The sequence below is a fragment of the Ammospiza caudacuta genome, chromosome 11 (assembly GCF_027887145.1).
Source record: "Ammospiza caudacuta isolate bAmmCau1 chromosome 11, bAmmCau1.pri, whole genome shotgun sequence".
Taxonomy (NCBI): domain Eukaryota; kingdom Metazoa; phylum Chordata; class Aves; order Passeriformes; family Passerellidae; genus Ammospiza; species Ammospiza caudacuta.
The window spans coordinates 3492826-3504253 of NC_080603.1; the positions used below are offsets into that span (position 1 = coordinate 3492826).

Below are 11428 nucleotides of genomic sequence, written 5' to 3' on the forward strand. Positions count from 1 at the left end.
ATCCATATTCTAAAATTTCATTCATTTTACTGTTTGAGAAACCTTTCTCAAAAATCAGCAGTTCCCTATCGGAAAAAAAAAAAAAACTTGAATTGCCTTTTCTCTGGGGCTCAGGTGAAAGCGTGGCCTGGCCACATTCCTGCCATGGCAGGTATTATCAGTGCTGGCACGTGGTGGCACACAGCAGCTGCCACTTAATACAATGCACAGAATGTGCCCCAGGTCCAGCAATGTCTCCCTGTGTTATGTCTTGTTCAGTGTAAAGTCTGTAACCACTCCTGACAGTCACACAGCTCCCTTCTCTGCTTCTATCATTCCACTCCTCAAAATTAGAATTCCTTTCCATTCCTAGCCTATATTCCTAGCAGTACCCTGTGGATTAATATTCACAACAAAATAAAAATATCAGGCTAATGCATACATTGATCTGTTCTCCTAACCCCAAGCAGCTGTGCCTAGACCTGATTCCATACATATACTAGCTGTAAGCACAAACCTTGCATCATCTGTACTCAGTTTATAATTTCAGAAATATCTAAAAGAGATGAGTAGTTCTAAGGACTATGGTGTGTCCTTGGATGGCAAGTTTTGCTAAAAATTCTGGTGACACAAGAAGGTGAGTTGCTAATCAGCAGAACCACCACAAATGGAGCATTGTTTACAACAAAAATGGAAAAAAACCCAAGACCACTTTGTTCATTTGAGAAAGACCTAATTTACTGATGAACAGACTATAACCATACAATATGTTTGTTAAGGGTATGGAAGACTGACAGTCTCTGGCCCTGAGCTTCATGCAGACCCCTGAAAAACATCCCTGTCTGCAATGGGAGACTTGTTAGTGGGCAAGGTCATTTGCACAGTGGCATAAATAGAAAAGCAGTGGCTGAATCTACCCAGTGTTGAAAATGGAAGGGTGTTCTTCCCCATACAGAGAGAAACACTGTCCTTTTTTGTCTGTGCTGCTCGGGAAGCCTTTAGAGATGACCAGAGAGCAGTCACACTGCTGTGAGCAGCAAGAGCCAAAGAAATGTTGTGTTCCCTGTATCCTTCTGTTCAATTGTGAGCTGCTCCTTAATTCTCTGTCCTGGCCCTTGTCTCCTCTTTGTGTTCCCCCACCTCCAAAGGGGCCTTCTCAGAGGCCAAGGCTGGGCAGAGTCCAGCCAATCTGTCGGATCTGGCAGGGCACATGACAGAGAATTTACCCAAGTTTCATACGGCTACAACAAATTCCTCTCAGCAGCTGGAGGCCAGAGGATTTCTCAGCTGGCACAGAGTCAGAGCTCTGTACAGGCAGTGCCTGCTCTGGCCTAAAGCCTCGTGTGACAGCAAACCTGAACCAGCACCATCGTGTGACAGCAAACCTGAACCAGCACCACCACTGCATGCTCCGTCAGCTGTTTCTGACTTGCAGCAAAGGTGTCTCTTACCCCTCCTACAGGGCAGATTCTGGCTCTCCCTAGGCTATGTGAGTGTGGCTGAAGAAGCCCTCCTCTCTTGAGAGGCCCTGCCTGTGGAGAATGCCTTGGCTTCAGCTCTTGCTCTGCCATGGCACAGTTTGGCCAGAGACAAACTGCACCTTCTGAAGAAACATTTCATGTTTGGAAGAAAGAGGACCATCTTTTGGTGCACTTAGGAGCCCCAGCACAGCACTGTGGCCTTTCCTTTGTGCTTGAGAGCACACCACACTGTGCACCTGCAGGACGGGCACATCTGCTCTGTGATTTCACACTGCAGACACCTGTCTCTCTCGTGTGACCCCAAGCATAAATGACAGACCCTGAATCCCTCAGCCTCCTCTGCTGTTAAGTGTCCCTCTGTGAAAAGGGAGCAGATTGAATTGTTTCACATTTAATTTCCCCCTTCCACTAAGCACTCACCTTCTCCATGCAGGGTGTCACTGGTGGTTCCTGGCTGTCACCGCTGCATCCCGGGCCACTGCCTCTAGGAGAGGGGACAGAGCAGTGCCTGCAGCCAGGCCATGGCAGGGGCTCTCTGCACAGTTCCAGGGCCCTGGGCTGCACTGCTTGGCCTCCTCAGGCTGCAGAGGGTCAGACAGACAGACAGCTGTGCTGTGTGAGCCCTGTGAGAAGGTACCAGCTATGTCTGGGCAGACAGCGTTAAAGAGAGGTAAAAATGTTGGTCTGCTAAGAGATGTCTCAGGACCAGAGTCACTTGGACTGAGAGCAAAGTCCTTTAAATATGAGAGTGCTTGATTATTCAGCTGGGCATATTCAAAATTGATCTTGCTTTGAGTAACCTCATCCAGGATTTTTGCTCTGCTTTTCTGATCTTCAGAGCAAATTTGCTCCCCATTTTGCTTCAAATGATAAAGACTGCTAGATTGGAAACTTGTGTCATAGTTGTATTGGTTTGTGCTAGGAATACTGGGATATTCTGGAATTTGAGCAAGGCAGCTGCATTCATTCTGCAACAATAACTTGTTTTTGTACTGAGACATCTTTTGAATTATACTGTTCATTTCATTCCCAATGTATTTGTCTTCCAGGTGCTTGTTTTCATAGCTGATTTTTAATGATGCCACCTGTGTTACACAGTGCTCTAAGAGCTGCACTATGTTAGTGCTGCTCTCTGTTGGTGTGGGGCTCATGTAGCTCTGGAAGTGATTGAGGGTTAGAGGCTGCAGTGGTTTGTCACAGGAAACAGAGAGGGAGTGATACACTGATTTATTTCTGTCTTCCCTCTCAGGGGGATCTCGGAGTGAGGTCGCAGCAGTCTTGTAGGAGTAACATGATTCTACTTCGTGATTATCATCTAATGAAGGATTTTCAGAGCTCTGGGAGCCACTGCCTCTGTTCAGCTTTTCTGGCAGAGGGTTTTTGTCCCTGGATGTCTCACATCCCAGGGAAATTGCTACCTTCTCATTCTCAGTCGAAGGTGTCTGCAGATTGTCTCTGTTAGCCTGTGATTGTGGGGCATAACTTGATGAGCTGGTGGTTTCCACAGTCCCAGGCACTGTAGATAAGTCCTTGTGGTGACTCCCTTCTCTTCCTTGGCAATCCAGATCAGATGTGTTCAGGCAGGAGTCCAGGCTGTGGTCTCTTCCAGCAAAGTCTACAGTAGAGGCCTGGGTTGTATGTTTGTTTTCCTCCAAAGGCACACATGGGTTAAATGTATTAGATTCACTCTTGCCTGGTGTCTCCTGCTGAGCTCCTGTGCTCCCTTTCTGCTCTGGACTGTGACTGGGCAGGATCAAAGAATCATTTGATTTTTCTGGCTGTGACTGAGGACTCTGAAGAGAGTCAGGGGAGGAGATGAGTCCCGAGTGCTTTCGTAGCCAGTTTATTATGCCCATGGTCAGTGAAAGCTCAGTATCACAGAGCTTTAGCAAACATTCTTTGCCTTTCCATGTGCTGTGGAAAAAACCCTGACTAATGATGTCCAGAGTTGGTTGGGAAGCCATGTTCTCCTCAGCTCCAACATGAAAGCTGTAAATGGACAAAGGGATTTCAATGGCTTGATCTGAAACACTTTCAGAGGCACACAAGTCATCATCAAGGATAGGGCTTACTTTGACTTCATTTGGGTCATAGAAGAGCTCATAAAGGGCATCTCCACTGTAGCTGTCTCTTGGAAATCTACCTGGGACACCAGGGGTCTGGGCTTCCTTCAGTTCATCGTCTTGTCCAGGAGAGAATGAGTCATAGTAGCCCTCATCACTCGTGGATGTGGATTCCTGGTTTTCACTTTTCGGTGTTTCTGTTTCTGTGGAGCTGGCTTTGGAATTGTCACCTTCTTTATCAGGTGACACCTGGGGCTCTGTGACCAGTACAGCAGCCTGACTTCTGTCCTTTTCTGTGTCAGAACCAGGGATCTTCAGTAACTTCTTTTCAAACAGAGCACTCTGATGCAGCCTTATTGATTTGTTGATGTTGTCCCAAAATTTTGCAAATTCCATTGTCTCATTCTGGCCAGGAGAGGCCAGCTGCTCCACTCCACCCTGGAAGGAGCCCATGCCAGGGCTGTCTTTGTGCTTGCTTCGCCTCAGCAGAAGGTCTTTGCTGTTCTCCAGCTCCAGGTGAGCAGAGCTCTCGTCAGCAAAGATTTCCCCACAGCCAGTGAGCGAGTCAAAGCTCTTCAGGGAGGCAACATCTTCACACCGGGCATTGCAGTAGTCATAGGAGGAGTCAGACTGCAGTTCACTGTCTGAGCAGTCCTGTGACAAGCAATCAGCTGCACAAGCTTCTCCAGTTTTGAAAAGATACTTTGCAAGACGTCCAGACAACTCACTCTTGCAGCCTGGAGAGGACAGGTTCTTGTCCTTCTCCACCAGAAATGAGAGGCTGTCTGGTTTATTTTTTCTTATATGAAATATATCTCTGAGCCCTTTCTTAGATCTCTTGAGGGAAATCCTCTTCCTGGGGATGGTCTTTGCGACAGCCGGTACAAAAGGCATCTGTGGCACAAAGTTCCTGTAATCAATCATCTGACTGCTGCAGGCAGACTGGCTGGGGCTGACCACACACTCCTTCTTGCTGTTGGAGCTGGACACCCCTGAAAAGCTGATGCTGCTGACAAGTCGGGCCTTGCCCTTTCCAGCAAACCCCTCCTCGCAAGCCCTGCTGCTGCTGGGGCTGCAGCTCTCTGCTTTGTCTGCCTCAGCAACGCACTCGTGGGTTTTACTCTTCCTTACAAGCTTGTAGGAGGAGCTGGATGATTTCTCCAGGTTGTGACCACCAGCTCCACTCCTTGCTGCTCTGGTAGAAAATCTGTAGTTCTTGTGTGTGGCCAAACACGCCAGCTGGACTTCAGCCACACTTTGGTTCCCCTCCAGAGCTGCCTTTTTGTCTTTGCCCATCTCATCTTTGTTGGTGGGAGCTGTATGCACTGGTGGCACTTTCTCATGTTGCACACTGGATTTTATGAAGGTCTTTCCTCTCTTGAGCTCCATACTGCTTCCTCACATCTGTTTCTGTAAAGAAAACAGCAGAACACAACTATTGTGAGGTTGGTGGGTAGCACTTGTAAATTTTGAAAGCAACTGGAGAACAAAGGAAGGGTTATTAACCATTATAAAATTGAGCTTCTCTGCCATCAGACATTTCCATCATTGAGTCATGGTACTGCATGAGAAACAGACTGAGTGAAACTAAAGCTGTGTTGGCTGGAAGACTGAACATGGAGAAAACAGTGCACATTATGTGTTGGTAGTTGGGGCTCACAGAACATTTTGTCTGATAGAAATAAACAGATTTGCATTGAGAATTATGACTTCAGGATGGCTTTTAACAAGGTAAAGGTCCTGTTCTGAAGGTAGAAAAGGCATCAGTGAAAAGCATTGCCTGAGAAAGTTCAACATGCAAATGTGTGTATCAGGTAGGCAGCAGTTCATGGATCTGTACCTTAGAGGAGGACAAAAAATCTTAAGTTGGGAAATCTCCTAAGAAAACGGATCAAACTTTCAACACACAATGCTCACTTTATATTAAAATAATCCTTATCTGTGAATAGAAAATCCATAAACCTTGGTACTACCCTGGAAGCATGCAGAGACTGAATTACTGATTTTTCTTCCTTCTGAGCATAATATATCATTTTCTACACTGCTACTTTTATTGTCAAAAATCAAAAATGCCACATTGAAAATCATTGTAAGTAATGAAAAAAGTGTCATCTCCAATTTACAAAGACCAGAGTAGCACACAGAGGCATTGCCATATTGAGTCTGCACTGTGCATTGATTAGCTATTTCTAAAAATACTCTAGTATCTGTATCAATGCCAGTTCCAGGCTCTGCCTGTTTCATATTTTCATAAATCTAATTATTCATTAATTCTTTTAGCCATGTCACTGTCAGTTTTCTGGCAGTTTTTTCGTGGAAAGATCTGATCCCTTCCTGTCATGCATCAACTCAAATATTGAGCAAGTCGATGGATTTCCACAAAGGTGGGTCAGGGATGAAGTAAGCACTACCTAAAAGCTGTTGGACCAATCAGATTTTTACTTGGTGGGAAACAGCACAGTAACTCCAAGTCCTGTTCTTGAAAGAACGTACTTGGATCTCTCCCGAACGAAACCTCATTTAATGATTTATCTTGTTTTGAATTGGTTAGACATAACTAAACAATTGGAGACACTGAACAGGAGATCTTAAATTCAGCGCCCAGCCTAGGCTTTGTACTCCTAAAATAGAACTTAAAGCAGTCTTCAGGCTATTTGGAACTCTATCAGCTGTCAGTAGCCTCCAGAAGCTTTCCAGTCACCAGCCTTGCTGGAACAGCCACACTCTGCCCATCACCTCACAAGATGCAGCACTGTGCGTTTGGGAGCACTTCAGCAGGCAGATCAGTGACAGCCCCTTCCTTCTAGAAGCTGCAAACTAACAGGTGATTAGCAATGTTTACAAATAAATGTAGGTCAGAGACAGAAGGCAGAGAACATGAGGGCAAAGTGTGAGTATTTGACATGCAGTGAAACATGGTGGGTAGTGATAGATGGGCGTCTATCAGTGTGATTGAGATGCTGGCACATTCATCTGCACTTGGCACTCCATGTGAGTGTTGCAGAACAGTCTCAATGAAAGCCAGTAAACATTTTACTAGCCTGTCAGGTATCTGGAGTTCACTGATGCTGCGGGAAACTTGTTTTGCATATTTAGAAATAGGTCACTGGGACACAATTACACTCCTCTTCTGAAAAGCAAGGTGTGATCGACAAGCAATGCAGCATGCAGAACTCCAGCAGGGTTGTGAAAACAACAAGAAAAAGCTGATGCAAGACCAGTTATTAATATCCCAGAAAGAGAGTGTCTGACACCTCAGTCCTTTGCAAGTGCAGAAATAGGTACAGTGTCCCTGTATCCCTGCTGAGAAGCTCATCAGAGGTCTGTGACACTGGCAAGTGCCAGCCTTACAACAATGGGATGTGGGACTCTTTGAAGTCCAGCAGCTGTTTCTGCCCATTCTGAGCACTAAGCAAAGGTCATTTTGTAGGATATTGCATACTTGGGAACTTTCGTGCAGATGCATTAAAAAGGCTTCTAGGGATGGATTTATTTACTGTCAAGTATGAAATGTATTAAAGCTAAGAATTTAGGATGACACTGGATAATCTTTGGAATAAAGTAATGTTTGGTCTGAATTGTATCTCATTGAAAGAAACACAATAGATGACCAGTTTGATAACTGGGTCTAGAAACTTCAAGGCTTGTTCTCATGTCTTTTTTTCTGTTTTAATAGATTAGATGAACAGTTTTATCTTGAAAGCCAAAATTGCACAAGTAACATATTTACTGAGAATATCTCTAGTATAATAATGTAAGATACACTGGTGGTAGCTGATGCTGCCTTTTCGGTTTTTTCTGATGAGGAAAAGTGTTAGGTGTTGTTTTGGTTTTGTGGGGATTTTGTGGTTTGGTTTGTTATATTTGTTGGTTTTGTTAATCTGCTATATATATATAATCACCAAATTTGTATTCTAATTATTTAATATTACTATTTATTGCCATATATTCTATTTCTAATACTCCCCCAGGATTCATGCCAGACTTAGTATCTAGTTCATTGGGTCATCCTGCTTATTCTGTCATATCTTTGTAAAACTTCCCCATTAAAAATGCTCTTTAAAATGAACAAAAGAAAGGTAGGAGCTGCTCAGGCAACTCTTGGAGAGCTCCTCAGGACAGACTACCAGAGTCTGCAGACTTTTTAAAACATTCATCTTAGATGCTATTTTGTAGCTTCCCATACTCTGCATTCCTCTTCATATTCATGTGATGTAAACTATCAATGAACTTCTTTCCAAAAAGAGACCAGAAATATTTCTGTGATGATTCTCTCTTTCTATATCTATTAATACTTTTAGCCCTTTTCATTGGAATTAATTCTACCATTATACCTTTTTTTTCTTTGTCTCTGCAGGGACACAAGTTCTATCTCTAACCCCAGAAGCTGTACCAGTAAAGTTAGAAACAGATTAAAGTGCTGTAAGGGAAAGTTACCCTCCAGTGGTTACATAAGCTAAATCAAAATTCCATTAAAAATTATTACAGGCATTTAAAACATAGTACATTTTTCTGGCATTTCTTGACCCATGCACTCAGCTACACCAGTGCCTGTCTCTTTTCCTTTTCAATTACTCTTCTCTTGGACTTGCAGGATATCACTTCTTCCTCAGGGATAAAAGATATATGAGGGTCTGATTTCCATCTTTGCAAAGCAAATACAATTTTCAATTAAAAGTCACTGTAAAGAACTAAAACTTGTGGGAACTAGCAGTCAGTGTACTGAGAGTCTCAATGTTTTCTTCATTAATAACAAAATGGTTTTTTACTATCTGCAAAATTGCTTATGGAATGTGTTTAAATAAAGGACATCTTCAAATCTCACACTGGGCTACAGTTTAGTTGTCTTTTACAACAAGAATGGGTGCAGCAGCAGCATTGAGGCTTCCCATCCACAGTAAACTACTTTTTATCTGGCTGGATCACACCAGCTGCTCACTTTTAGGATTTCACAGGTGTCTAAGCAGGCAATTAGACCCAGATTTGAGGCTGATACTATAATGGGAGTAAGGTTTTCCTTTATATTTGGATAATATTGCTCATAAAATGCAGAATTACTTCATGCTCAAACATATACCACCTAGGCAGGGTGTGTCACAGCCTTTTCCTAAAACCAGGAGGTTTTACTGTGTCTGTGATTCATCTAAAAGTAAATTAAAGTTTTAGAATGGAAAGATGAACACTTTCCTGTGGGCTGAGGAGATTTGATTTTAGGACAACCAAAGCAATTGCCTCAGGATCTGGGTTATGAGGACCTGAGCAAACTGAGTTAGGTAACTGCTCTGGTTAATAAGAGCCACATTCAGATGCCTAAATCCCCCCTAAGCCCAGGCCAACACACAGAGGGCAAAGAGGGGTGCAGTGGAGCCAGACCTTCATTGGGAAAATGGGTGGAGGCAGGATTCCAACCCTGCAGGTGTTGCCTCTGCCACGTCAGCCAAAGAGAAATGGCACATCTGCCTCTGCCCCTGGCCCCAGCACTTTCTGCCAGCCATCCCCAAGTTTCCCCTGTGATGAAATGGGAGAGAGCCTTGCCCTGGGTTTTTGGCTGGGTCGAATCTGTTGTATCTTTCTAGCTTATAACCCAGTAGAAAGGTTTGTTTATGCTATATTCAAAGAAAAGATAGAACAACAGTCCCCTTGCATGTAATTCTAGGAATACCATCCTACTGGGAAAGTAGCAGTAACTGTTTCAGTGAGGTTGCATGGATAGAAATAACATCATTACAAGGAGGAAATTTAGATAAAATCTTCAGCTTTGGCAAGTTTGGCTCAAATATAATTTTGCTCAAGTAGGAAAAAATGTAATTGAGGTTCATTGATTTCAAAATCTTATCAGTGATCCAGCTTGGACCTCTTTTGCTTGCTTGTTGATGTGTAATTTATATATAATCATCTCTCTTGGACATAGAAATAGGTAAAATTCAGAATATAGTGGTTTTGAAGGGGAGATAGGAGCGTTCTTTCTTCATATTTATATCACTCTCACAATTGGCAGGTTGTGGAGATGGTGCCTTGCTAAGCAGAGTTCTGCATGTCACTTGGCACCTGAATTTCACATCCCTCCAAGCATTTTCCTCTTATTAAATGAAAAAAGTTGATAAACACCCAATAGTCTTTCAAGATTTTTAATGCAAAAATAAAGAAAAACCTCTCTTTGTACTGCTTTTATGGTTTTGGATACAAGTTTGGAATGTGTCCAAAATCCCTTTTCCACAAGTGGCTTCATATCAATCAGATTAAAGATGCTGAGTATCAGAGGCACCTTTGAAAATGTTACCCTGCTTTTCCACCAGAAATCGTAGTATAATTAAATTTTCTGAAAGCATCTCTCTGGTTTGTGTATATGGACATGCATCAAGATTCAAATCCATGCATTTTAAGATGAAAATTTGAAAAAAACGTTTCTTGATAAATCATGTAATGTGAAAAGGGAAAAGAACAGAGCACTGTGGGAGGCTCTCCCGATTGTCAGCCTCAGGAGGATTTTTGCTGACCACCAGTTGGAAGTCCTAAAATGCAAAAAACTAGCAAGCATGAGGTGGTGAAAGCCACAGCTACTTTTAAAGTCAGTGAACAACACTAATTTTAATCTTTAGTATGTGATCAATTAGCAGTGCACAAGGAACAGCTGGTGCTCCCTGTAAAGCGTGTGGTAGGGGGAGATTTTTGGAATAAGACTGTTTATTTACAGGCAACAATATTAACTCTCTATCTGAGAAGATGAAAGTTAATGATGGGAATACTTACTAATAATCATGAACATATATTCCATTCTGTTAATTTGATTTTTAATTGCACAGCAGAATACGGCTTCCTTGCCAGAGGGTAGTGATATTCTCACTGCAGTTATTGTAACACCGTTTCTAGTGAGCAAATAAACATAACAGTTCTTCTGGTAAAAAGCAAAGAGGATTTTAAAGCAGAGCTCATCTTCTCCCTTAAACTGATTACCCTGCTCCCATCTCATCTCCATGAGAAAGCAGCAAAGAGCAGGGTGGAAAGGGTGGAGGATGTGATCAGGGACAGTCGTGATTCAGGGAACAGCAGAATGTTTATTTTTAAAGGCGCCTGTGTGACACACAAACCTGCATTGAGATCATGCCTCTCCTTAGGAGTACTCCTCTCATCACCCTTAGTGCCTGGATCTTATCACTCCCCTAAATCATTTGTCTCTCTCGGGTAACCCAGGATGCCTAAATATCTGCATATACATCTAGGTCAGGTAATGGCTTTCTCATGAAGAATCAGCAAAAACCACATTCGTGTGTTTTTAATTCAACCCTCATTCCACCGAGCACACAAAGTAAAATCTTACACTCCCCAGCAGAATACTAGAAAGATGTGCAGTTAAATGCTTAATCTTATTAGCAGTGTGCTAAAGGGAAGTCTGAACCTTCCTTTAAGCCCTGACAACTGTTTTGTGGAGCTCAGGATTTTTCATAGTAAAATTAACCACGTTTCTACTCCCTGCACACTGTCCTGCTGCGTGCTGACAGGAGGGATCCCTGGGGGGCAGAGCAGCACCCACAGCATCTCTCAGCCCCAGGTGGGGCACCCAGTGCTTCCCCCAGCCCCACCTGGGCACCCACAGCATCCCCCAGCCCCAGCTGGGCACCCACAGCATCCCCCAGCCCCATCTGGGCACCCAGTGCTTCCCCCAGCCCCACCTGGGCACCCACAGCATCCCCCAGCCCCATGTGGGCACGCACAGCATCCCCCAGCCCCAGCTGGGCACCCACAGCATCCCCCAGCCCCACCTGGGCACCCACAGCATTCCCCAGCCCCACCTGGGCACCCACAGCATCCCCCAGCCCCAGCTGGGCACCCACAGCATTCCCCCAGCCCCAGCTGGGCACCCACAGCATTCCCCAGCCCCATCTGGGCACCCACAGCATCCCCAGC

The 11428-nt window shown here is 44.1% G+C and overlaps 1 protein-coding gene across 1 annotated transcript in view; it reads right to left on the reverse strand.

Annotated features, from left to right (window-relative positions):
• Window positions 1-4912, reverse strand: part of AMER3 (APC membrane recruitment protein 3) — a 33660-nt gene extending 28748 nt beyond the window's left edge. Inside the window, exon 1 of the mRNA XM_058812232.1 lies at window positions 1881-4912. Within this exon, the coding sequence (XP_058668215.1) occupies window positions 1898-4912 (3015 nt within the window). The 3' untranslated portion in view covers window positions 1881-1897. The remainder of the gene's footprint in view (window positions 1-1880) is intronic.
• Window positions 4913-11428: the final 6516 nt, after the last annotated feature.